Source organism: Neofelis nebulosa, chromosome 13, assembly GCF_028018385.1.
Source record: "Neofelis nebulosa isolate mNeoNeb1 chromosome 13, mNeoNeb1.pri, whole genome shotgun sequence".
Classification (NCBI taxonomy): domain Eukaryota; kingdom Metazoa; phylum Chordata; class Mammalia; order Carnivora; family Felidae; genus Neofelis; species Neofelis nebulosa.
The window spans coordinates 51,767,967-51,795,856 of NC_080794.1; the positions used below are offsets into that span (position 1 = coordinate 51,767,967).

Genomic DNA, 27,890 nt, shown 5'->3' on the forward strand with positions numbered 1-27,890 from the left:
CCCTCCAAGGTGACATCAGTAGGCCCATCCAATTTGGCCATTTTTATTTAAGAGAATTTGGGATTTTTCATGGAAACTTGGTATCAACAGAAATTGTCTTAAAAAATAATTTTATCAGGGGGCGCTTGGGTGACTCAGTTGGTTAAGCGTCCAACTTCAGCTCAAGTCATGATCTCAGTTTGTGAGTTCCAGCCCTGCGTCAGGCTCTGTGCTGACAGCCCAGAGCCTGGAGCCTGTTTCAGATTCTGCGTCTCGCTCTCTGCCCCCTCTAGCTCATGCTCCGTGTCTCACTCTCCCTTTCTCTCAAAAATAAATAAACATTTTTTAAAAAAGAAAAGATAATAATAATTTTATCAGGGTGCCTGGGTGGCCCAGTCGGTTGAGCATCCAACTCTTCATTTTGGCTCAGGGTCATGGGATCGAGCCCTGCATTGGGGTCCACACTGAGCATGGAGCCTGCTTAAGATTCTCTCTCTCTCTCTCTCTCTCTCTCTCTCTCTCTCTCCCTCTGCCCCTATCCTCTGCTTTCTCTCTCTCCAAAATTTAAAATAATAATAATAATAAATTTTATCATATTTCATGAATGATCTCCTAACTGAATTTACCAAACATTGAAATTAACCTTTATCACTACTAAACTACATGTGAAAGCATTTCTTCTTCTGCTTCCCCTCTTGGCTTCTTACACATTAAACAAGTTTTAGACACTGGACAAAGGGCAGCATAGAACTGTGATCCTGAAGAGAAGGAAAGCAGATAAGGTGAGCCCCATGATTTCACCAGCTTATTGTCTGGAGGCAATTTCCAGGCCACCGTTCAGGGAGGGGAACCCAAACAGAGCCCAGCAGTCTGGCTTTGTAGATACAGAGATTAGAATTTCAAGAGGCCAAGAATACCAGAATTTTCAGGGCACAGTATTAGAGATGAGGGGTTTTACAGAAGGTAAGCTCTGGAAATTTGGAAAAGGGATCCCCTTGAGTCTTTGGCCAAGTATAAATATGCATATGTTTGAGAGGAAACCACCAATGCTGGGGGAAAAAATCACCAAAAAATGCATAGATGGAACAATTTACAGGCTATTACAAAGTTGAGAATAGTTCATCTCCCACTAATTAGGATTTAAATGCCTCCTAAGACACAGGGAATTAGGTAGAATCTTCGCGGGGCGGGGGGGGGCATCCCCTTAGTAGTGGAGCTAAATAAATCTTAGAATAAAAGCTCTGGGGCACCTGAGTGGCTCAGTCGGTTAAGTGTCTTGGTTTCAGCTCAGATCACGAGCTCATGGTTCATGAGTTCGAGCCCCACATCGAGCTCCACACTGATAGTGTGGAGCCTGCTTGGGATTCTCTCTCTACCCCGCCCGTCTGCCCCTCCCCCATTCGCTCTGTCTCTCTCAAAATAAATAAATAAACTTTAAAAAATTCACTACATCTGCCTTTAAAAAGCTGGAAGGCAAGCACAAGCCTCTAAAACTCCAGTGTCCAATATGGTAGCCACTGCCAAACATGGCTATTCAATACTATGCACGAGCCATCTAGAAAGTGCTCAAGAGCCACATGTAAGTAGTGCCTACCATTTTGAACAGCACAGATTCTAGAACGTTTCCTCATCAAGTTCTAAAGGATCCAACGGATTCCAAGTAACTGAGTTGCTTATCAGACAAAACCCAACTCCACTTAAAGGAATCCAATAAAATCCAGGCAACCGGCAAAATCACAATGTTCACCAGCCAATCATATATTACCATGCATGCAAAACAGCAAGAAGATTCATAACAGGGGTGTCAGGGGTGGGGGACCATTCACTAGAAACAGACTCTGAAATAAAAGAAGGAATGGATGAGCAGATGAGGAGCTAAAGCAGCTATTCTAAATATATTAAATGTACTCCAGAATGTAGAGGAAAACATGAGCATAATGGGGAAGGAGATGTCAGATGTAAAAAATCACCCAATGGATCTTCTAGGGTTTAAAAATACAGTAGCTCAGGGGCACCTGGGTGGCTCAGCCGGTTAAGCATCCGACTTCGGCTCAGGTCATGATCTCACGGTTTGTGGGTTCGAACCCCGCGTCGGGCTCTGTGCTGGAAGCCTGGAAACTGCTTCCGATTCTGTGTCTCCTTCTCTCTCTGCCCCTCCCCCACTTGTGCTCTGTCTCTATCAAAAATAAACAAATGTAAGAAAAAAAATTCTAATAAAAATACAGTAGTTCAAATGAAAAGTACACTGGATGAGATGAAAAGTAGATTGTATAACCAGAAGAAAATATAACTGAACTAGAAGATACAGCAATAGAAACTACAAAATAAGACACATAAAAAAACTTTAAAAAATTAACAGGGCATCGGCAACTTGTGGGACAGTATCAAGAGGTTTACGATACATTTAAGTGAATTTTTTTAAAAAAGAGAAGACGGGGGAGAAAAGCATTAAAGGAATAATGACTTCTTTATTCCAAATTTGGTAATAATTATAAGCCCAAAGATCCAATAGATTCAACAAATCTCAAGTAGAATAAGTATAAAGAAAACCATGCCAACCAATGTTTTTTTTTTTATTTTAATTCCAGTATAGTTAACATACAGTGTAACATTAGTTTCAGGTGTACAATGTAGTGATTCAACACTTCCATACATTACCCATGCTCATCACAGCAAGCGCATTCCTTAATCCCCATCACCTATTTCACCCATCCCTGCCCACGTCCCCTCTGTTAATCATCACTTTCTTCTCCATAGTTAAGAGTCTGGGACACCTGGGTGGCTCCATCGGTTAAGTTATCTGACTCTTGATTTCAGGTCAGGTCATGATCTCACGGTTCGTGAGTTCGAGCCCCGCATTGGGCTCTGGAGCTCTGCACTGAGCATATGGAGCCTGCCTGGGACTCTCTCTTCCTCTCTCTCTGTCTCTCTCAAAATAATTAAATAAACTTTAAAATAAAAATCCTAGTTCTTTAAGCAGAAGGAAAATGATGCCAGATGGAAATCTGGGAATCTGGGTTTCCACTGAAGAGTTGTAAGCCCTAAAAATGATAACTATGTGGGTAAATTTAAAAGACTTTTCCTTGTAATGAATAGATTTAAGAGGTACTTGTTTAAAGCAAAAATAGTGGCAATGTGGGGTGGCGTGCACAGCATAAGCAGAAGTAACATATATGTCCACAATAAGGCAGAGGATGGAGAAAGGTAAAAGAAAGCTGTTGTCAGGCTCTATAGCATAGCTATAGAAAAAGCAGGAAAATCTTATTATTACAAGTTAGAGTCTGAACGGCAAACCTTCAAGCAGCCACTAAAAATCAAAGGAGATATAGTTAATAAGCCAATAGTAAAGATGAATGAATATCACGTGGCAAGAAACGTGAACAGATTTAAATTACACACAGAAACACGGACGGCTTACTGATTTAACGTTCACAGGCATAAACTCAAAGTGGCAGAAGAATAAAAAATGTAAAAAAAAAAAAAAAGAAAGAAAACTGGAGTGGTAATATTCATACCAATCAGAGTAGATTCTAGAATGAGGAATAAATAGGGACCCTTTCGTCATCATAAAGGGGCCCATTAATCAGGAAGACATCACAATCCCAAATGTGCCTGCATCTAATAACAGAACTCTAAAGTAAATGAAGCACATTGAAGTCACGGTGAACTAGCATCCCCTCCCCACAGGATCGGCAGAATAATAAATTCCAGCAATCCCAAGTGTTGGCAAGGACGCAGAACAATGGCAGGTCCCACAGGCTGCTTGTGAGAATGCAAACTCGTACACACACTGTCAGTTACCTGTTGATGTGTGACGAAATACCACCAGCCTTACTGGCTTAAAACCACAAAGGTTTATGTTCACACTGAATACCATGGGTCACACGTGCGGGAGCTAAGACGTGGCTTAGCTGCAGGCCTCTCCTAAAAGTGAGTCAGAATGTCTGTTAGTGCTACATTCATCTGGCCTTCCTGAGCCGAGGAGTCTGAGAGGAGGTAGAGGTCTCTCCTCAACGCCCCAGAAGGGAAGCCTGAAGACCTGCAGTGAAAGCAATGACCCGACCCTTAGCTGGACATCAGAGAAGACGCCCCACCTGTAGGGAGCTCAGGCCCAGGCCTGGAATCAGGCTGCCTGGGTTCGCATCCCTACTGGACCACTTCCTCAGTGACTGAGCCGGTCACTCTGACCCTCGATATCTTCATCCATAAGACAGAGATCATTCTAACCCCAGCCTTATGTGACGGCAGTAAGGATTAGGTGAGTGAGTGTCTGCAAAGCACTTAGCTCAGTGCCCAACACCCACGATGTGCTCATCCGTCTGGTTCCCTCCGCTGTAACCCCTCACCGCTCAGCAGACGCCTCACAGTCTGGTGCCAGCCTGGCTACAGACGACCCCTCCGGACTGGGCCAGGGGCTAGGTCCTGCCTGCCCCAGCCACAGTGCCCATTCCGGGATGCTGAGCCCATTCATCCGCTGGCTTCCTTCCACCAAGCAGGCCTGGAAAAGCGGCGAGAGGCAAACCTCCAGGAGTGCAGGGCCCCGCGGCACCTAGGGGACCGCTCTGGATTCTGCTGCGGTGGCAGCTGGAGCCTTGCACACGCAGGAAAGGCCCGGGTTTAATAAAGGATAATTCCTAGACTGAGAGACTGAAGGGGAATTGGATTCAGATGACAAAGCGGACGCGGCTTAATTGGAAAAAAGTTACTCCCTCCTTCCTCGGGCCAACCCCAGGACCAGAATCTGAGAAGCAAGCGTGGCAGGAGCGGCCACGGCCTCCCAGAGCGGCCTTGCTCCTGAGGCAAAATCGGAGACAGTGTCTGATCTGTGGCCTGGCCAGAGCTCTTCTGGGACGGTGTCCTGGGCTCGAACTCGGGCCCCAGGCAGAGAACTCCCTTGAGCTCCCTCTGAGAAGTGTTCACTGAGGAAGGAAGGCTGATACTCTGCCCAGAGCTCCTGGGGCAGGCCCTGGACTTTGCAGTGCCTGGTGTGAGAAAAGCCAGATGCCAGAAGGATTTAGGCTCCCACCAGCACCCCCATCCCACCCACAAGGGCTCCTCAGTCCTTGATGTCACTCTCTAACCTTGTCTCCTTGCACTTCTACAGTCTCCCTAGCCACTCTGACCTCTCGTTGCTCCTCTAATGCTGCAGCCCCAAGGCCTTTGCACTGGCCACAGTGGCTGTTTCCTTTGCTTTGAATGGTCTTCCCCAGACTGTCCCCTGGTTCTTTCATTCCCTTCCTTCAAGGCTTCATCTTCTGGATCAGGCCTACTCTGACTGCCAAAGCCTACCCACTGCCCACCTCATGCCAGGCTCCCCTCCCTTATTCCTCTTTGGTACTTTTTCCACATGCACATCACCTGCTAACATACTACATAATTTAGGATTGAATCATGCCTATTCCTTATTGTCTCTTTGCCCTCTGTGATAAGATAACCCACAGAACAGGGATCTCTATCTGTATCCAAAGAAGCTAAAACACAGTAGATGCCTGAATGCATAGTATATGTGAATATGTGTTGAAGACAGAAGGGAAGAAGGAAGGGAGGAAGGAAGAAGGGAAGGAAGGAATAGAGAATAGGGAAAGACGGGGTATCTGTGACTGGGTTAAAGGAGAAGCATCCCTTAGCCAGCATGGAGGAGGCAGCTGGTCAGTACCACAGAAGCAAGGGAAATCTCCAAGGCAGACATTAAGGCTATAAGCTCTAGCCAGCCACCCCTCCTTTCCTCAAGGAGCACGGCTCACCCTTATAGCAGCCTGGGGAGCCCCTTACAGGTAAGCTGTTATTCTCTCCATTTCGATGAAGAAAAATCTAAGGTCCAAACAGTTCAGCGCATGCACGGAGCTGAGCTGGGATCCAAACCCCAGGTTTGTCCAACTGCAGAGCCAGACCTGCTCCGCCAACTCCGTGGCTCTGCAAGGAAGAGCCCAGCCATGCTGTGCAGCCCAAACCAGTGCAGGAGGGGATCAGAAGGAGCCCTGAAAGGGCAACTGGACGCCCTGGGAGGAGCCAGCCTCGGAGAAGTCAGTGCGCTGCATAATGGCTGGAGCCACTTTCCTCACGAGGCATAACTACATCCATCCACAGAAATGGATGGCTCCCCACAAACCTCTCACTGTCAACTGCTTCACCCCTGCAGCTCTCCACCTTCTCCATAAACGCAGAAGAGGTTCACTTCATAGCCCATTTAGCTCTCAGAAATCAGACAGGGAACAGGTGCATCAGGAAAGATGCATCGTACATAAGCAGGTCATACCAGGAATGAGAACCCCACCTTAAACCCTGGCCTTGAGTCCTGCAGGTTTGGGGCCATGCCTGGAGGCATGGCTGCCATCAAGGGCACTGCAACAGAAGGTCAAGTTCACTCAGAGTTAGAAAGCTCCATCCTGGGACATAGCAACCTATGTCAGACAGCAATAGTGGGTCCAGCAGTAGGGGGATCTCACACTGGCTGGTGGCGGCAGCGAGTGGCCCACACCTCCAGGTCTGCCGCAGGGACATCTCTCCAGCTCGAAAAGTCTGCCGAGAGTGTGATGTTACAAGATGGTGCTGAGGGAGGGGCAGGAAGGGGAGCTCAGGGGTGTTATGACTCAAGGCCCCCTGGCCTCCTCATTCCAGATTCATCCCATTAGTAAACAGAGATAACTCTTTCCCATAAAGAGGGACTCCAACTGCTGCCATTACTAGTCACTGGCAAGAAAACTACCAAATAAAGAAAAGACTGAATGACAAATCTACAGGAGGGATGCCCGACAGAACAATTAGATGTGGGAAACAAACATTCATTCACAGGCATCACCACAAGTCATGTATTGTGAATAAAATAGACATTGAGCTCCATCAATAATAAAAGGAAAGGAACCCCAGCCTTCCCCACCCCAATAAAGTCACCCACTGTCCCTTAACCTTGGCATTGAGCTCTAGCTGATAACAGCTCCAGGACTGGTGAGGCTGTCAGACGATGCCACAGCCATGGAGAGACACCCAGCTCCCTTTCTTCTGCTCCTGAAACCAGGCAGGACTCGTACAATCCCACTGCCAACTTACATTTGGGTCCAGCCCCTCCTTGCCATGCTTTAATGAGCCTCCCAACTATTTGCACAAAAAATTATTCCAAAACTCAACGGTTCAAAACATTTACTGTCTCACAGTTCTGTGAGTCAGGAATTGGGCATGGCTTGGCTGATATCTGGCTCAGGGTGTCTCATGAGGTTGCCACCAAGCTGTTTGCCGGGCTGTGGTCTTATCTGAAGACTTCTGGGGAAGGGTTTTTGCGAGCTGACATGACGGGCCTCTGATCCTTGAAGCTGCTCACTTGAGGCCTCCCTCAATGTCTTTTCATGTGGCCTCTCCAAAGGATGGCTTCATGACTCATCATCTGGCTTCCTTACACACACACACACACACACCCTGAGTGAGCGGTCCCCGAGATGGAAACCACCGTCTTTTCATAGCCGAATCTGAGAAGCCACATCCCAGCCCAAGTGTCCATCGATAGATGAATGAATAAAGAAGATGTGAAATACACACACACACACACACACACACACAGGAATATTATTCAGTCATAAAACAGAATGAAGCCTTGCCATTTGCAACAACATGGATGGAAATAGAGAGTATATGCAAAGTGAAATAAGTCAGTCAGATAAACACAAATACCACATGATTACACTCATACATGGAATTTGAGAAACAAAACAAGTGAACAATGTGGGAAAAAAGACACAAACCAAAACGCATCCCATAACTTCTATTCATTAGAAATGAGTTAGGGGCGCCTGGCTGGCTCAGTCAGTTGAGCGTCCTACTTCAGCTTGGGTCATGATCGCACAGTTTCTGGGTTCAAGCCCCATGTCGGGCTCTGTGCTGACAGCTCGGAGCCTGGAGCCTGCTTCAGATGCTGTGTCTCCCTCTCTCTCTCTCTCTCCCCCTTCCCTGTTCTCACTCTTGTCTCTCTCTCAAAAATAAATAAATATTAAATAAATAAACAAAATAATAAATTATATATAAATAAATAAATAAATAATAAATACATATATTTTTTAAATACTTTTAAAAAAAAGAAATGAGTTACAAAATCCAGACCCTGCTCAAGGGAAGGGGATTAAATGGGAGGTGGGCATCATCGGGGGTCATTTTAGAAGCTGTGTGCCACACTCACTACATGTGGGTGAGTGGGGTGAAAAGATGGGGCCGATGGTCAGAGGAGCCTGCCGGCTGAGAGGAAGCCAGAGAACCAAAGTAGGTAAAGGAGAGGGAGAGAAGGAAGAATGGAAGGAGGGAGGCAGGGAAAGAAGGAGGGAGACAGGGAGGGAGGTGGAGGAAGTTCATACAAGATGTGATATTTTCTCCCCAAGTTGTGTTATATTTCCCCCAGCGGTACAAGATGTAATGAAAGTAACAAGGAATTTAAGATTTGTGTTAACCCCACATCTGCTCCTTAATTCCCCCATAAACATGCTGATGCAGATTCCAAATAACAGAGAGTAAAGGGGATCCTTGGAGAAAATGGGGCAGTGGGTGTGGCCAGCAGCCCAGGCCTGCTGGTCCACACCCACCCTCTTCTCTCCCAGGACCCCTCCACCTATGCCCACTCCCCCTGCACCCACAAGAGAGGGTGGCCCATAGAGAAGTAGGAACCAAGAAACAGACCACCTTTTCGGTACAAGAATGAGCCAGCCCAACTCATATGGCATCTGGGGTCCCCTCCGTCCTCAGGGCTCCCGCTCACTGGCTCACCCCAGAGGGGCTGTGGCTCCGCCTGGTTCCTGGGAGGAAGGAGCTCAGAAGGAACATGGGCGTCTGGCCCAGGACTGCCAGTGGGGAGTCAGCTCTGAACAGACATCTGGAGAAAGAGATATAGACATTAATGAAAGTGAGAGAGTAGCCATGCCATCCATTTCCATGAGTAATTGATGACCACTTAAACTGTCAGGAAGGGCAGAGCTGGAGCTCCGGAAACCAACAGAGCCAGGGTGATGGACAGCCTCGGTGTGCTCCCTGAGACAGGACAGAGGGGCCCCAAAGGCCCTTGTTACTCTGTTCAGGACCTCCTAAGGACTCTCACATTTTCTTCCACGTCTTGTCCTCATTCTGCTACCTACTCACGCACCTCCCAGGAAGCCCGGGAAGGGCAGAGTAGGGTCAAGTTTTCCTCACTGTGGTGGGGGAACGGCAGGAGGCCCAGCCAGGACAGTGGAAGACTGAATCGGACTCATGTCCCAAAGGCACCGGAGCGATGGTGTGTAGCTGGCCTCCAATCCCTCCCCATGTCCCCTCTGCCCACTCAGCTGCATCAAGGAGCTTCCTTGCCCTCTGGCTTCTGTTTGAGCAATGGACAACTGGCAGGAATTAGGGCAGGAGGAAAGTGGGTCAGGAATATGTACTCCCCTGACTCTCTTGGTGGAAGGCTGAGGGCTGGAAGTGTCTAGATTCCTCTCCCTGATGCTCCTGTCCAGCAGCCCTCTCCAAGGGACAGAGCCTACTTGTTCTAGTGCCCTCCCATTGGGTTCAGGGATGGGAATGGCTCCCACCATTACCAATCCTTCGGGGCTTTACCACCTTTACCCCACCTACATCCTTGAAAACAGTCCATCTCTTAAGATCTCCTCCATCACCCATGGGAGGGTGCCTGCTGGACCCTGACTGCTAGAGATGGGCTAGAATCTTCCAAGAGCTGGGAGCTGGTGGAGATAAGGCAGGAGTGATAACTGGACAGAGGGGAGGAATGCCCTGGTGACCAGGGGCTGAGCCAGCCAGGCAGATCTGATGGCTGTGCAGAGGTGTCCGGCTGCCTCACAGGCTGGGGTCCGTGTGCAATGCCCACACTCTGGGAAGTTCTCTCCAGCTCCATGCTTGGGACACGCAGCTTGCTCACAGGGAGGGCATGATCCCCACAGCAGCTTTGGAGGGATGGGAAGTGGGATGCCTGGTTATTCTGCCCGAAGACAGGGAATCAAGCTCTCTGCCTCGAAGTGGACAGGGGCTGAGGGCCCGCCTCTATTTGGAAGCCAAGGGAAAGTGCACCATCCAATCCACTGGCCAGCACTGCAATCGGCAGGACACTCTCCTGCCTCCAACTCGGCGGGAGGGCTCATAACAGCTTGGTGTTCACCACGGAACATGCCTTCACTTTGAGACAGCAATAGTAGGAAAGGAAGTGCGGCGAAAAGCAAAGAGCCAGGGCTTTGGCGTCGATGACCCCACGTGAAAAATCTGACTCCACCAATCACGAGCTCTTTGACGCTGGAGATGTCACTTAAACCCTCCCAGCCTTGCTTTTTCCAGATATAAAGTGAGAAGAACAAACCAACCTCATGAATTCATGCGAGCATTAGAAATAATACGTGAGAAGCATCTGGTAGAACGCCTGGCCCAGAGATGGTATCCATCAGCGATCGTTATTTTTAAAATAAAAGATAGGGTGCCTGGGTGGCTCAGTTGGTTAAGCTTCCTTCGGCTCAGGTCATGATCTCACAGTTTGTGGGTTCAAGCCCCGCATCGGGCTCTGCACTGACAGTGCAGAGCCTGCTTGGGATTCTCTTTCTTTCCTCTCTCTCTCTCTCTCTGTCCCTCTCCTGCTGACATACACTTGCTCTCTCTCTCTCTCTCTCTCTCTCTCTCTCCCCCCTGCCAAAATAAACATATAAACTTTAAAAATAAATAAATAAATAAATAAATAAATAAATAAAATAAAAGACAAAGTCAACCCAACCACCATTCAGATGCCAAGACTTCCCTGCATCCCTGCCAGGGTAAAGCTGACCCTGTCTCACAAGGCCTGTCCGGTCGGCCCCCAGCCTGTGTTCTCTGCTCCTCTCCCAACACCCCAGTCCTTCCTGGCTTTGCTCTTCTCTCTTGGGACTACATTGATTCTTGACAAGAATACCTCAACTCTCCCATAAGCAGAATTTTCAGACATTATATTGCAACCTTCAAATCAACTTTCTCCTGCCGAACATAGGGCTTTGGACCATCAGTTGATGAATGGATATTTTAATCTAAATAGCCAATAATTGGGTATCAACATATTTTTCAATATAGCAGTATTTGTATTATCCTGGAATACTGGCCCTTAGCCTCAAAAAGACAAGGTGTAAAGGGGAGAAATCAAGTTTCTCACTGGAATTAAAACAGAACAGGATAAGATCCAAATCAGATGCTACCAACAAAACTCTACTTTCGTATCGATGGTCATCAAGCAGGTCTAGGCCCTGGGTGTCCATCTGTGCCAGGAATAAACCAGTAGAAGATTACTGGCCAGCCTCAGGAAGGAAACATAGATGGAGGGAAGGCAGACACGCGGATTAAGAATTAGCTTCAGAAGAGCGTTCCACTGGGGCGCCTGGGTGGCGCAGTCAGTTGAGCGTCCAACTTCAGCCAGGTCACGATCTCGCGGTCCGTGAGTTCGAGCCCCGCGTCGGGCTCTGGGCCGATGGCTCGGAGCCTGGAGCCTGCTTCCGATTCTGTGTCTCCCTCTCTCTCTGCCCCTCCCCCGTTCATGCTCTGTCTCTCTCTGTCCCAAAAATAAATAAAAAACGTTGGGAAAAAAAAAAAAAAAAAAGAAGAGCGTTCCACAAGCAGAACCATACACACTAATATAACACCCTCCCCAAAATATGCATTTAAGAGAAAAAAAAGCACAGATTAACAGTGTGTGTGACACACAACCATTTATGTGAAAAGAAGTACATGCACATCTCTGGATGGATACACAGAGCCAGGTAGCAGTGGGCATCTCTAGAGAGACAAACTGAAGAGGAAAAGTCAGCAATGGGGAGAAAGTATAATTTACCTCACTTCCTTTTTCTCTTACCATGTGATTGTAGGTTGTAGTATAACGATCCAAATGCAGAAAAGATCCATGCATCCATATGTTATAGCTTACAGATTCCTCGGTCAAGACAAACAGGCTGGCATTCCATCTTCTCTGGACAATTATTCCGAGAAGTTAATAAAACATCACCAAAGTCAACTTCACATTCTCCTGCTCAATCCTTTGCAGGATCCCTATCAGCAAGGAAGCCTTTTTCACATTAAAGATAATTTCCTCCAGCAAGCACATGAAAAGATGCTCCAGATCACTGGTCATTAGGGAAATGCAAATCCAAACCACAGTGAGATACCAGCTCACACCTGTTAGGATGGCCACTATCAATTAAACAAATTAACAAGTGTTGGCGATGCCCTGGAGAAATTGCAACCCCTGCGCACTGGTGGAGGGAATGTAAAATGGAGGAGCGGCTGTGGAAAACGATACGAAAGCTCCTCAAAAAGCTCAACCTGGAGCTACCCTATGATCCAACATCCCATTCTGGATGTATATGTAAAAGGATGGAGAGCCGCCTGGCTGGCTTAGTTGGGTAGAATATGCAGCTCTTGAAATCGGGGCTGTGAGTTCAAGTCCCGCACTGGGCGTGGAGCCCAAATAAATAAATAAATAAATTGCAAGCAGGGTCCTGATAAGATATTTGAACAGCCATATTCATAGCAGCATTAGTCACCATAATGGTTGCCAAAAAGTGGAGGCAACCCAAGTGTCCATCGATCGATGGGTAAAATGTGATGGATGCCTACCATGGAATATTATTCAGCCTTCAAGGGGAGGAAATTCTGACATATACTGCTACATCTACAATATGGATGAACCTTGAGGGTATTAAGTGAAGTAAGCTGGCCACAAAGGGGTAAATACCACATGACTCCACTTATACGAAATACCCGGAGTAGTCAGACTCAGAAACAGAAAATAGAGCGGTGGGTGCCAGGGGCTGAGGGAAGGGGGGAAATGGGAGGTGGTTGCTTAACGGGCATAGAGCTTCAGCTGTGCAAAATGAAAAACTTCTGGTGATGGTTCGCACAACGATATGTTAAGAATACGTGAATATGCTTACGACGATTGAACTGTGCGCTTAAAAATGGTTAAGACGATAAATTTTACGTTAACGTGTATTTAACCACAATGAAAAGTAAATTCATAAAAATAAATTTCCTCCGTCTCATAAATGTCACCACGTGTTATCTGACAGAGCCCCTTAGAAGTCACGTTGTATATAGTTAATGTTTACTCTCTATGTAATGTTTTAAATCATCATGAATACCGCACCATGTTTCATACTCCCTTTTTGAAACACATGCAGTCGCTCTGTGATTCTATGTGTGTAGCGGTTTTGAAATGAGAAAAATATAGCGATAGCAAACATCCGTGGTTGCAGGGGTTAGGGGTGGGGTCGGGGGTGGGGGGACAATCTCTGGAGTGAAGCAGTTCTGTACCCTGACTGTAGTATGGTTATAGGGAGATATAGATCAGATTTCAATATCCACCCTCCCCCCCCAAAAAAAAAATTAGCACATGGAAAACCTGAGGAAATCCAGGTCAGGCCTGTAGTTTATAATATTGCACCAATGTCAATGTCCTGGTTTTGATCACTAAGGTTATGTGAACTGTGTCTTTGGGGTAGAATGGGTGACAGGTACATGGGAACTCTATTGTTTTTGCAACTTGCATGTAACTCTAAAATTATTTTACAATAAAAAGACTTTTTCAAAAATATGCACCCAATATTGAAGAATTTGTGATACCATGTAGGTCTCTGGAGACAGAGCCCATTCTATAAGGTGTAAGTTGTCACTGACCTCTGTCTGCAGGACGTTCGTGCCCTCTGAGGTGCACTCGGGGAGAAATCAAGGCCTGTCTACACAGCATTCTTGGCGCCCCAGGTTCACGGCACTCTTGCATCCCCTTCCACCTACCAGGACTTCTCCCTCAGACCACAGGGTCCTTCTCCCTCTTCAGTCTGAATCTCTTCATCATCGTCATCACCTAGAAGAGCTTATGGTCCCCCTTTGCAGCAGTAACCCCCGAGTGCCAGACATAGTGCCCAGCATCGTCTCATCCCGCCTAATCTTCACTGTCTCTGCTTTTTAGATGAGGAAACTGAGGCTGGGCGGGGGGAGGCAAGGGACTTGCCAAGGTCCCAAAGTCGGCCGTGGTTTGGATTCAAGGACAGGTCTGATGACACCCCCAGTTGGGTTCCCATGCCCCCCTACTGGCCACCTCAGCTGCCACCTGCAGGCTGGCATGTGGCAGCAGGTGCGAGACAAGCCGGTGGGGACAGGGCGCTAATTCAAGGCTGCCAGAGGAGCAGCTGTTCTCCGAATCCCGGCGGCCTGGGGCCATGCTGCTCTTATGTTCCCCGGTAGATAAAGTGATCCACTTAGGAGAAACTCTCTCCAGGCTGTGGGGCCATTAGCTCGCTGACTCCTGGAAAAACCATTTGGCCAGTGCTGACAGATATGGCCATTACACGGTCATTCAGCCTCTCTCGCTGCCCCATCCAGACCTTGGGAGAGGGAGGGGCCACGAGGCATGCAAAGCTCAGGGGAGGGTCCTTGAGATTCACTTCCTGGCCACCCGCTTCCTCTCTGCCCTTAGGCTGCATCTTGCCAGGCCCGAGTTGCTGCAGCAAAAGGCAGCTTCAGGCAGCATGATTTCAACGTGCTGCCAATGACCTTGTTCTCCTGAAAGTTGTTCACAAACTGCTTTCACATGTATCGTTTCCCTTGACCCGCACACACCGTATGGAACTGAAATTAGGATTATTATCTCCACTATACAGATAAAGAAATTAGGCACAGAGAGGCTAGGCACCTTGCACAATGTCACACAGCTAATAGTGTCGCCTGCCCCACACTACTATGACCCCACTGGGGTGTTACCTGTATGGGGAACTCAGCCTCAAAGCAGAGTCTCCAGAGCCAGGGGTAGGGCAAGGGCCGTTCCTCTCTGCCAAGTGGAGGATGAGGCTGCCAGGGGACGTAGCCGTGACCCCTAGGAGCACCAGCCCCACTGGCACAGCCCAAGCAGCCCTTGACCTGGTGGGTCCCCAGCTTAGGTCAATTATCCCACACCTCCCACGCCCTCTGGATCCTTTGCTCAAGCTGGACGAATGCCCCAGGCAAGGCTTCACAGCCATTCTACAGCTGGCAAACCTCCTCTGCCCGCCAGCAGCACGGGCATCTCAGGATAGGGGTTGCCATGACATCTGGGGCACCCAGCTGATCCAGGCCAGAGTCCACAGCCACAGCCCCAGCACTGACCACGTGCCCGGGTCCCTGCCACAGTTCTGGAGCCCAGATGCACCCAGCAGAGTCCGGGGAACTAGCAGCAGGTGCCCAAGCCCTAAGGAAGATCACTAAAGCACAATAGCCCACCTCCTGCACAGAGCCAGGCTCGGAAAAGAAGGTGTTTTGCCCAGCAGGGGCCAACCTTCCAGTTCAGAAGCCCGAGAGCAGATGGCGGACAGCAGCGGGAAGAGAAGGCTCAACACCGAGGCCCAGCCTCTGAAGCCCTATCCTACAGAATGTAAAGACCCTAGATGCTTCTAGGGTACCCAGACGATGCTACCCTCCACCAAGATGCCTTGCTTTGTTTTGAGGCAGCTCAGAAAGAGGTGGTTTAAAAGTCCACGTCCAGGCAAGAGGCAGCCCCTTCCTGGTGGGTTTAGGGATAGATTCTGGATCTTGCTATAGGACCGAGGGAGCATCTGGGCCTATAGATGCTGGGGCATCTGGGCTGATCTCCTGGGCCTGGCTTGGCCAGGAGATCAGCTCAAGCTAGGGGACAGGATGTAGCCGTTTCTCTTAAACACAAAGACTGGAGATCCCTTGGGCCTGCCAGCCAGGCCTCAGCTCACTATCCACCTCGGACAGCACTGAGTGGTGCTAGGGCCCCGGGGGGCCCAGATTCAGAGTCCAGAGCTTTGTTGTCATTGTGAGGGGGGTTTAGACATGGTCAGGCATCTGGGGATGGCTCAAGAGGACACCTGAAGTGCTCCACAGCCCTGGCATCCACTCATAACCAGGATGCTTGGCCAAGTCCTGGAAGGAAAATCACCAAACATTGAGTTCTCTGAAGCCTGGCTGTGTCCAAGACTGGGCCAGAAATGGAGCTGTGTTATCATTTGTTAAGTGAATATTGTAAGTCTCTGAGAGCCTCTGTCTCGTCCTTGGGTTTAACCTGCCTCCCCTGGGCTTGTTTCTGCCACACCGGTGTGCTTCTGTTCCTCCAGTGTGGTCTCCCAGGAGTGGGCATAGCTCGGATCACATACCCCGTGTCTGAGAATGGTGTCCCCTTCCCAGGGCGTGGCTGGGCAGCCACAATCAGCCGCACCTGATAGGGCCTGGGGTGGATGCCTGGCCCAAGCCGGGTCAAGCCGATTCATTCTCTCAGGAGTCTAGCAGGGGCTCCAAAACTACAGTGAACCTCTGCCTGGGGGCCGACCTGACTGAGTGTGATAAAGCAAAGAGGGCAGAGCTGCAGGGGGACAACAGAGAGAAACAGAGAGGAGGGAGGGTCTGATGGGCCCTGGCCCTCAGTGCCTTTCCCACTAGAGTCCCAGGACTAGAGCCTCAGCCAGCCTGAGCTACATGACATCCCTTGTATCCTTTCCACAAAATCACTTTTTTTTAAATGTTTATTTATTTTTGAGAGAGAGAGCACGCATGCACAAGCCAGGGAGGGGCAGAGAGAGGGAAAGAAATAATCCCAAGCAGGCTCTGTGCCATCAGCTCAGAGCCCGACGTGGGGCTCAATCCCACGAACCTCAAGATCATGACCTGAGCTGAAATCAAGAGTCAGATGCTTAACCGATTGAGCCACCCAGGTGCCCCCACAAAGTCACTTTTTGGCTTACACTGGCTTCAATGGTTCCTATTACTTGCAACTGAAAGCCTTCACTAAGACATTCTCTTTTCCTCACCCCCGCCCCTACCCCCTATATCTGCCTTCCGGCATCACAGCGCCCCACACACCTGCCTTCTGGCGCCACAGCCTCCCACGCCAGAGCTCAGGACCCAAGACCCTGCTGGCGAGACGCCAGGCTCTCAGGCGTGCAGAGGGATTGGGGATTGCCACGCCCACCTCCTGAGCAAACTGTGTGGGCCGTGGGAGGGTAAGACCCCCAGGAGAAGGCATGTCCTCGGGCTCAGAGAGCCAACCCACCCTGTTTCCTTCTTGAGACCATGAGCTTTTTGCCTGAAAAAGCCCTTCAAGCCCTTGAGACGGTAGGGCTTGGTGGAACAAGAGCTAGCATTTATACCGCACGTTCTAGCAAGTAATTCATGTAATCTTCAAAGAATGCTCTGGGGCTGGTGCCATTATCATCCCCATTTTACATACAGGAGAACCGAAGCACCGAGAGGTGAGGTGACTTGCCCCCAGCACGGAGCCAATGAGCGCTGGGATTTTGAACAAGTAGAAAGAGGCATAGAGCACTTAAGTCAGGTTCTGAATTTGTACATGTTTCACTTCTCCTGGTGAGACCAGAACGTTAAGAAGAAGAGAACTTCCATGATGGGGAATGGCTGGCCCCTTCTCGGGCTCCTTCTTGCTGGAATAACCAGCAAGGGTCCCCGTGGTTCCGGGCACCATCAACACTGGGAACCCCTGCTGGGCAGTGCCCTTGGACAGGTTGGCACAGATGGAAGGTCCAAGCGTGCTGGCAGAGGGGCAGATAAAATGGGGCCAGGCTGACCTCTACCCCTGCCAGGATGGACCCAGGAGAGGGAGATGCTGGGGTAGCCTGCTCTCCCCTCCACAGGCCAGTCCAGGACAGAGCCCACAGATGGTGAGCAAAGGGAAAACAGAGTGGCCTCAATTGTCCACCTGTCAAACCTGTGAGGACAAACTGGCCCCAGTTACACCTCCACTGCCCTCTTGGCCCTTAAAGACTGAGCTCAGTTAATCTCATTAACTCATTTATTCAGTGCTCCCTGTGTGGCAGGCAATGAAGCCAAGCTCCCTCTCTTTCCATTGGAGGCTACCACCCACGTTAACTGTGGAGAACTTGTCCAACCTTACTGTGCCTCAGTTTTCTTGTCTGGGAAATGGGGACAGCGATACTTACCTTGTGGGTTGGTCACCGGGATTAACTGAATCAACCTCTGTAAAGTTCCCAGGCAAGGCGATGGTGGGAGAGTTTAATACATGGGGATTATTAATAAGGAAGATCTATGCAGCCAAGAGGCCAAGCACTGGATATTCCTAAACAGGATGGAGAAGGGAGCCTCTGGGCCCCATGTCCCATGCCAGGGCCACCCACCCCCATTGTCAATCCACACCCCAGCACTTCATCATCCCCAATGAGGAGGGCTGCTGACCCTGTCATGACTTCGACTCCTTTCCCATAACCTGAAGCGCATTAAGGAAAGCTCTTCAAAGGGCTTCAACCGATAATCGAATAATACTAATAATCAATCAAGTAATCAATCCCTGGGGCCTATGCCTCCTTCCCAGACTGAAGTCCCGCTGCCTTGTTACAGTCACACTATGAACTTCTGCAGGGGCTCCATCGACGGCCATTCTCACTGCCAGAAAGGAGGCTTCACCCAGGACAGCCCGGAAGGGGATCCAGCGAGGTCGTGTCTATTCATCTGTCTGTCTGTCCCAGGACAGAAGGACTGACGCCCACAGGCACCAGCACTTGAGTGAGGCTCTGGCCCACACAGAGGCCAGGTTTTGTCCCAGCATCTGCTAAAAGGTTCCCGAGCTGAGGCCTCAAAGCCCTCTGCCTGGAAGCTTCGGAAAGATCTCCAGTTGCACGCTGGCCAAAGCAGAGAACACCCCACTCAGGCCTGCTGCCCGAGGGCCAAGAGGAACAAAGAGAGAACCTGAGCTTTTTATGTCTTTCTTTTTAACTCTTCTAAATTTATTCGGGTATTTAAACAAACAGAAACTACATCATGCATGGTTACGTTTTGCCTTTGTACAACAAAACTAAGTACTCGATATCTCTGCAGAGGTCTGGTGCTGATTTTTTTTTTTTTTCCTTTCTTTCAGTAACATCAGGCAGACTTTTCGATGTTATCCAGTTTTGCACAGTCACTAGAGTGTCGCATCATGAATTATTAAATCAGTGCTTCGTGGTAATACATAATTTCTTATCAATTATTCATGCTAATGTGTGTGTAGTTTACTTAATTGTGTTATTGACGATCAAAAGTAATTTCCTGAAAGTCCTCAAGGACACAAAATTTAATCAGCGTAACTACTTTTCAGATGCAATGCTGTTAAGTATTCTTAATTTGCTCAACAGTTCACTTATTTATGTACCTTTCTGGAGGAAATACGAGTTTAATCAAACAATTAGATTGAAGAGTTAGTGTTCATAAGGGCTTGCGCTTACATCGTTCAACCGAACATTCGTAATCACAGGGAAACGGAAGCGACTCTGCCGCTTTTTGGCAAATCGTTTCATCTTTGTACTCAACAAGCAAAATACAGCAGGAAGAAGGATTTGATTTTTTTTTTTTAAGGAGACAGTGTATTTTATCAAATGCTTTGCGGTAATCGGAAACGAGGCACCATACACTTGGGAGTATTAGTGGGGGGCGTCTGGGGGGCAGTAAAAAGGGGAGCAGGGTGATCCAAAGGTAGAACATTTTGATTATAATAACTGAGAGGAAAATAATTGTCATAAAAGCAATAACGGTTTTCATGGAAACGCCATCACTAAGCCACCAAAGACTGCAACCTTTTAGGTACCAGACCCCCCTGCCAGGGGAGTGACAGAGATCACGCTATTGCACATTTTCCCTTGGATCTCTTCAAGTTCACTATCCACACGAGAGAAAACAACGCCCATTAGATCGAAACTGAAATCTCTGTGAAATTTGGCCCTTTGGAATTCATTCTGTTCACGCCACAAGGAAGCCCTCCTCCCCGTGCTCTACTTCTCCATACACACCCTTCTCGTCTTGTTTCTACTTTCTTTTTCCTTCTGTAAAAAAAATAAAGAAATAACGCCACTGGAGAGGCCGCCTCCCTGTGCTGGGGACCTGAGGAAAAGTAGTTCATCGGATGTGTACTCGTTTCAGAGACGGCCGTGGGCGATGTCCTCCCCAAAGGCTATCCGCACTCCCCCTGGATCAGAGTACTGCTTGTCACTGGTCAGCTTCCCATCAACCTAGAGGTCGGGTCCAGAGAGACAGGGCCCACACTGGCCAGTGCCTGGAGTGTCACGATGGTGGCCCCGGCTCACGGAGCCCGTGACCTGTCTGATTGGCCCAGCTGCCCTTGCCGGAAGTGCCCAGTGGGCACCCCCAGGCCTGGCTGTGCCAGCCCGTCCTCACCCTACAGCTCACCTTCTAACCTAACCCAGCCTACAACCAATATCATCCAATAAGAGGAAGGGGGCGACGGCTGCTAGTCTTGATGGTGGGCAGTTGAGAGTCCGTTGGTGCGTAATGTAACAGCACGACCCCGCTTCGGAGCGCAAGACTCAGCCCTGGATGTCTCTCAAGGATGGCCCATGCCGCAGTTCTTTGGGTTGCTAAGACCTTCAAAGGCAGCCCAGGAAAGGGTCAGGAAGGCGAGGGGGTGAGTAACTCTACTTCCCTCCAAGACTTCTGGGCCCAGATGGAAACCCCAACGGTCTCACCACAGAATGGGCTCTGGTGCCCACGAGTTCCATCCGGACTTGTCACCAAAGAAGCCAGGACAACACAGCCCGGCCGGTAGGACTCCAGAAGCACTCTCCAGATGCCGAGGAAGCCGTGGGTCTCACTTCCCTTCCTGAGTCCGTGAGGAGGCCCTGGGCCGCAGTCTTCCCTTTGCTTTTTGGGGAGTTTTCCACAGGGGCTGAGGCTGGGAGAAGCAGGGGGCAGGGGAGGGCGCCTCGGGCCTCGGCACTCCGGACCCTCATACACTCTTGTCTCCCTCGCTCTGTTCCTTGGCGGGAGGGTTCTTGTCCTGGCTGCCATCGGGGGGTGCCGGCTTGGCCACAGGGCTGGGGCTGCTGCTGGCCGAGGGCAGGAGGTTGGCAGACTGCAGGACGGCCTCCGAGTGCTCGCGAGCCTTCATGCGCAGGGCGGCCACGCTGGCCGTGCGGTTACTCTGGCAGCCGTAGGTGGGGAGGAACGACAGCCCCATGGGGTCTGGGACACAGCAAGAGCACAGTGGGCCCCCTGAAAGGAGGAAAAACAACAGGCTGCCATCACTGCTCACATTCTGTCTCCCGGGGACATGAGGTAGGAGCAAGGGGCCGAGTGATTGTTTGGTTCAGGACACTACAGGGAGAGGTGACATGACAAGTGCTCAGGACCCCAAAGATGGACAGCACAAGGGATCCAGTTGCTAGCCCAAGGGACTAGCAGAGCACTGGGGCGACCTGACCAGTCCTGTTTCCCTCAGCAACCAGCAGGGTGGCCTTGGGCCAATGTCTTGGCTTCTCCTTCTGCAAAATGGAATGATACCTACTTCACAGGATCATTACGAGGATCCAATGCAGTAATCCCACACTCCCCAAACTATGTGCCAAAGCACCCCTGCGAACTCAGAGGGACACTGCAGGAACATTTTTGACTTCTGAAGACAAAGGGAACCCAGCCATTTATCAAATGGCTACTAAGTTGTTGGGACATGAATACTTCCGGAGTTGCTCAGACCCAACCATTTGATGAACAAAACTGCTAGGTGTTTCTCATGGCCCAAGAGAGTCATGAAAAATTAACTGAGACCCTCAGGGCACTGTGAACTGAGGTTTGAGAACCTCCGAAGGAATCAGTTTGGAAAGCACTTAGCACAGGTCGGGTATGTGCAGCGGGGCTTAGGAACAACTGCCCGGCCCCAAGCCCGCTGGCCAGCAGTACACAAACCATCCCAGAAATACAGTGAGCACAGCCTTCTGCTATGCTCAGTCTGAGGATAGTACCTCAGACTAATGATAGGCCATCCTCAACTGTGCATTCATTCAACGACTATCCCACGAGCACCCAGCATTGTTCTAGAGCCTAACGACCATCAGCAGGAATATGGCAGCAAGACCCGCTGTCTTGGAGTGCAGCTCTAGTGGAGAGGCACGCCGGAGCCCTCGAATCCCTGATACAAAGGCAGGTGGTAGCGTGTGCTATGGAAAACACGAGTAGAGCATGATGCTTGGCAAGAGATCTGAGCACAGCTAGTCAGAGTGACGGCCGTGTGAATGCCCAGGAAGGCGCAGGCAGCCAGGGAGAAGAGCAGTGCAAAGGCGCAGACACAGGAACTGATGTCACCTGTTCGGGGAGCAGTGGCATGTTCAGACTGACCGAAGCCAGAGGCTGCAGGCAAGGGCAGCGCCAGATGGGTCAGGGTCATCAGGGCCAGGCTGCCCCGCAGGTTGTGCAGGATGCAGTGGGAGGAAGCCTCAGCAGCTTGGAGCAGAGAGTGTTGCGAGCTTATCCGCATGAGGAATGGGGCGGGCAGGCTAGCGGGAGAGTGCCGTCCTAGGGGAAGGGAGCTTGACTCAACATGGCTGGAGGGAATGTGGCAAGGGGTGGCCAGATTCTGGTTTAGGATGAAGGTTACAGCCTGTGCAAACTGCTCCTGGACCACAGGGAAGGGGATGGATAGGAAGGATTCACACATGATGACTAGGTTTGGGCCTGAGCACCCAAATGAATGGAGATGCCATTGCTAGGATGGGGGCAAACAGAGAAAGTGGTCTGTGTGTGTGTGTGTGTGTGTGTGTGTGTATGCATATGGAGGAGGGAGATAGAGTCTGGCCATAGAATCCTGTGGTCCTGTTGCCCATCTGAGTTCCGAGGAGAGAAGTGAACAGCACTCAGCAGCGCTAGCCCCACCCCCGTGCGTGAGGGACACCCGTGGGCTCCGGCTGCCCACCACAGCAGGTGTGGGGGCAGGAGTCACATAGACTTTGCCCCCAGGCTGGGTGGGTAGACTCGGCTGTTGGGATGACATACTTTGAGAGACTCTCTGAGCTCCCAGGACAGGTCAAGTGGTGGCCCTCACGTGTGATCCTTGTGGGAGACGCACATCCCCACAGCCTCCACGCCCCTCCCCAGCCCTAGTCATCCCGGACCAGATCCAAAGCCATATCCTACAAGGTGAGCGAGAAATGGATCACCATGGCCCCGCCAAGGACGATGGGGATTTATTGCCTGTCCCTGAGGCCGGAGACCTGAGTCAGCCATGGCCACTGGCCCCATGTGGGTGGGCCAACCACTTCGCCCCTTCTGACAAGGGAGGCATCCCAAAGCCAGTCCCTCATCTCTTTTTGAAAGTGCTCACCAGCTTTGGAAGAAGCAGCACTGGACATCAGGTGTATTGGGGAACCGAAATCCATATTTGTCAAATGAACCCAGATTCCTCCCAGCAGCCTCCAGGCCCTTGTGTGATCATGTCCCCAGGGCCCTCCCCTCCTTGCCATGTGCCAGACAGGCCTCCCTTTCAGGTGCTCACAGCAGCATCACAGCAGAGCCCTACACAGAGCTGTATTACAGAGAGCAAAGGCTCGTGTGGGCCAGGCACAGCTCGGAGCACGCCATGCCTCACACATCTCGGCTTCAGAGAAATTCTAGGAAGCAGGCTCCGTAGTCATCCCCTCCCGCAGGTGAGGAGACTGAGAGTGAATAATAAGTGGCTGGCCCGGACCTCACCAGGCAGGAGGCCTGCCCCTTAACCATTGGGTCCCTCTGAAAAGAGGGCACATTCCTCCGCCTGTGAGGGAAGAGAACCTCCCTCTGCCTTGGAATGCTCTCCTCACACCTCTGTCTCTCGTTAAGGCTCCATTTGACCACCACCTCCTCAGGGATCCTTTAGGTCCTCCCCATCCAAAGTAGGCTCCCCGGTTATGCTCCAGGCTGCTCAAATCTTCACAGCATTGGCCACAGATGGCAGGTGGACTATTGACGTGTTTGTTTTCTGTCTCCCCACCACATACCCCCAAGACTGCAGACTCCCAAGGGGTCAAGTATCTTCCTGTCTCATTTCCCATTCTGTGCACACCTAGCACAGCGCCTGAAACAGGCCAGGCCTTTGGAAAATACCTATGGAAGAAAGGGAGGGGGGAAGGGCCACCAGCCCCAGGACCCACTTGTAGGATCAGCCTTCCCGAGGCAGCCTCAGCAGCATCCGCAGGGATGTGCCTGCCTCCTTTCCCCGGGGACAGGCTTCCCCCTGCCAGGGCCAGCCACCTTCCTCTCCCCTCAAACACATCTGGGCATCTCTCTGTTCTTTTCCAAGCCTGCTCAGAGACAAAAGGAAGCTCACATTTACCAGCACCCACAGTTGCTTCTTGTCACCCTCCCGGCCACCCTGAGGGATAAGCATTACTCATCCCTGCTCTCCAGGTAAGGAAACTGAAGCTCCAGGTCCCAGTTTTCACAGTTCATTGATAGGTGGGACCAGAACTTTCTGGTGGTGTTTCAGTTCTCCAGTACTGTAACAGGAAGTTCAAATGCGGCGGTGGCCTCCTACCTCAGTTCTGAGTGAGGGTCGATACAGCAGGTGGCAGACCCCAAGAGGAGGGCCGGAAAAATCACAAGTGCCAACTTTACAAAGGGAATTCTGAGAGCCCATTTCACAGCCCCACACCCCTGGTGGGCTTCCAGCCTGGGACCATTTCCAGCAGCAGCAAGAAACACACAGAAAGTCACATTCGGGCGAATCCTGAGTCCGCTCTTCCCACTGGCCCTCACTTAATGCAGCCAGATACACAGACACCAGTTGGGGCTCTGCGGGGAGCTGCAGCCTTTGCTGGGATGGTGCCTGTGCTGTGCCAGCCAAGGACTGGGACCCACTCTGGGTCTCCCTCCCAAAGGGAGTTCATGGGTTGAGGAGATGGCATATGAAGAACGGTGAACCCTCTCAGCAGTGAGAATACTAGACATTTTCCTCTCTGTATCTGTTTGGAATTTTTCTCATTTTCCTACAACAAATGTGAATTTCTTTTTTTTTTTTTTTTTTAATGTTGATTTATTTTTGAGAGAGAGAGAAGAGCGGGAAAGGGGCAGAGAGAGAGGGAGACACAGAATCTGAAGCAGGTTCCAGGCTCTGAGCTGTCAGCACAGAGCCTGATATGGGGCTTGAACTCATGAACCGCGAGATCATGTCCTGAGCCAGAGTCGGACGCTTAACCGACTAAGCCACCCAGGCGCCCCAATGTGAATTTCTTTTAAAATCAGAAACATAACTTTACCTTTAAATGAATGTTAAAAAGAGGCACATGTGAGGAGGGGCCGTGAGAGGCTGGGTTGCCTGAGCCAGGCAGGCACTGGAAGTCTGAGGGGAGCTTATCTGGAGCTATATATTGTCAGGAACCCAGGAGGGACCACAGTCCTCAGGCTCAGCCCAAGGCAGCCCTGCCCGCATCAGACGCGCCCCAGAAAGGCGGGCTCCACGTGATCAGGCTGATTCTTGCCTCCAGCCATGCTTTGCTCCGATGTAAGCATCAAGCCGGGGGTTAAATGGTCTGTGACTCAGTGATGAAGAGGCCACTTACAGGATGAAGTGCCACGTGGACAACACAGAGCCTTCTTCCCTGGGATCCACAGCCTACACCTGCTAGGTTACATCTGCCATTGGCGGGCTCCTAAGAAAGCCACGAATAACTACACTCCTTGCCCTCAAAACCCAGATTCGGTGATAAGAGAAATACATTCGTTCACAGGACCAAGGCTGCAGACGGGAGCAGAGTCTGTGCACAGGCCCTAGTTCGCCCCCCACAACAGATGGATGAGGAAACTGAGGACCGCGAACCCAACAACTCTGGGACACTCTGTGATTAAAACTATAAGGGCTATGCATACAATGGAGAATTACTGAGCCTTAAAAAGGAAGGAAAGTCTGACACATCGACAACATGGGTGAACCTCAAGGACATTATGCTAAGGGAATAAGCCAGTCACAAAAAGACAAATCCCGTGTGATGCCATTTACACAAGATGCCTAGAGTAGACATGTTCATAGAGACACAGAACAGAATGGTGGTTTCTGGGGTCTGGGGAGAGGGGAATATAGGAAGTTCTTGTTCAATGGGCACAGAGTTTCACTTTGAGAAGATGAGAAAGTTCTGGAGGTAGATGGAGGGGATGGTTGCCCAGCACAAGGGATGTATTGAATACTTTGGAACTGTACACTTAGAAACAGTTAAGATGGCAAAGTTTATCTTCCACATATTTTATCACAATCTAAAATAAAGTAAAATAAATTCTTAAAAATAAAGCTGTAAGAGCCAAAAGAGAGTTCAGGTCAAGGTGATCGGGAACATGAGGAAGGGAGGAAAGAAGGAGGGAGAAATGAAAAATGAAAGAACTGGGGTTATTTAGCTGCGCTGACCCCAGGGCACAGTGGATACGAGGTAACTGTCTCTGTATCTCTCTTGGTGCAGAGGGTGAAATCGAAGCAATGGGCAGAAGTGTGAAAAAAAGGAGTTTTTCTTTCCTTACCATCACATGCTATGTTTATGCAGAGGGCTTGCGAGGTTCCTGGTCTGCACCCCCTGAAGGTCCCCTGACAGGACATTAGAGAAACTTCATGCACGATATGGGCCATTGGACAAGAAAAGGTTTGAAATCCCTTTCAACAAAAAAGGAGGGGTTTTAGAATGGGATGTGAATTATAAAGTTGAGTTCTTCCAACTTTAACGTGTTTTCAGAATTTCAAATGGTTGTAAATGAACTTAAATTATCCAACAACCAGAATCTCTCTCAACTCCTACAACAATTTTCTAACAGAAAAAACAAGTGATTTCCACAAATAGGATTCTCATAAAAGTAACTCTTGATTTCTTCATGATTCCACAGTACCAAGAGCATCCCCAGCTTTCCCCATACGCCTCCTGCCTAAACAACGTCAGCAACCCGCCCAGAAGGACGCTGACTGAAAACCAGAAATAACAAAATAGAGATTCATCTGGATGGCAGATGAACACATAGTTACCAAATAAAATCCCAGATCCCAAAGCACTGGCACTTTGCCCCTGCAAAGCCATACTCAAGACCCTCACCAAGTGCTTAAAGTTTCTTTCAAGAGCACTTCTCACAGAAGTTGTTCAGTTTACAAGATTACCACAAACTAGAGAGAAATGTGGCTGCTAATGGGAGACATACTGATGGATAACATTGAGAAAAGAGACAAAAATTCATGACAGCCAAAAAACTCAACATGCACAGAAACCTGGAGCCGATTGGTACAGGGGTGAGCAAGCAAAGCCATCCCCATGAAGATGGCCTGACACCGCTGGCCGACAGCAGGAATCATCACAAGAGATGAAGTCTGGAAGTCTTTCAGAAAACTGCACCAAGCCTGCACGTCGCTGTTAGTGATGGGGTGACGCTGAATCAGCCACAGAAGGGGCCGAGCACCCCCCTTTATTATGTCGGAGAGGTGACAGAGACCCTTGAGAAAATGTCTACCCCAAAAGCAAGTCATCCATTATCAAGATTCCATAAAATGAGAACGACCATAAGCCATCTCTGGGGCATCTCAGCAGCCTGCTATGGCAGAAGAACGTGGACTTGGAGGTTTGGCCCCCAGCCCCATCCTTCTAAGTCACAATTCACGGTTTATTCCAATTACCGATTCGTTTCAGCCAGCAGCTGAAGAACACAACTTGTAAGCATCCCCCGGGACACCCAGGATGAGCAGTGAGCTCTGCCACAGGCAGGGAGTGTGCAAGAGGCATCCCACCACCTCTACTAGCCACACACACACACACACACACTCCTGGAGATGCAGGGCTGTCCTGCTTCCTGGGTGGAACCTTTCCTATTGGACCAAAAAGTAAAATAACTTTTTCTGCCAACAGAATTGTAAGGAGTAAGACAAATAAAGTTTAAAAGTGTCATCTTTTAGGGGCACCTGGGTGGCTCAGTAAGGTGAGCATCCAACTCTTGATTTTGGCTCAGGTCATGATCTCAGGGTTCATGAGTTCGAGCCCTGGGTCAGGCTCTGTGCTGTCAGCATGGAGCCTGCTTGGGCTTCTCTCTCTCCTTCTCTCTCCCTCTCTGCCACTCCCTGTGCGCTCTCTCTCTCTCTCTCTCTCTGTCTCTCGATAAATAAACGTTTTTTAAAAACTTTAAAATATAACAAAATAAAATAAATAAATAAAAGCATCATCTTTTAGTTACTA

At 49.8% G+C, this 27,890-nt stretch overlaps 1 protein-coding gene across 4 annotated transcripts in view; it reads right to left on the bottom strand.

The window, feature by feature from the left end:
• Positions 1-27,890, bottom strand: part of DRGX (dorsal root ganglia homeobox) — a 62,656-nt gene that overhangs the window by 8,551 nt on the left and 26,215 nt on the right. For 3 of the 4 annotated variants that reach the window (XM_058697002.1, XM_058697000.1, XM_058697001.1), the window contains one exon: positions 17,625-20,946. The exons of the other annotated variant lie outside the window; for it this stretch is intronic. In XM_058697002.1, coding sequence (XP_058552985.1) covers positions 20,681-20,946 — 266 coding nt within the window. In that variant the 3' untranslated portion in view covers positions 17,625-20,680. Of the gene's footprint in view, positions 1-17,624; positions 20,947-27,890 lie in introns of those variants that run through there. 4 annotated transcript variants of the gene reach the window in all.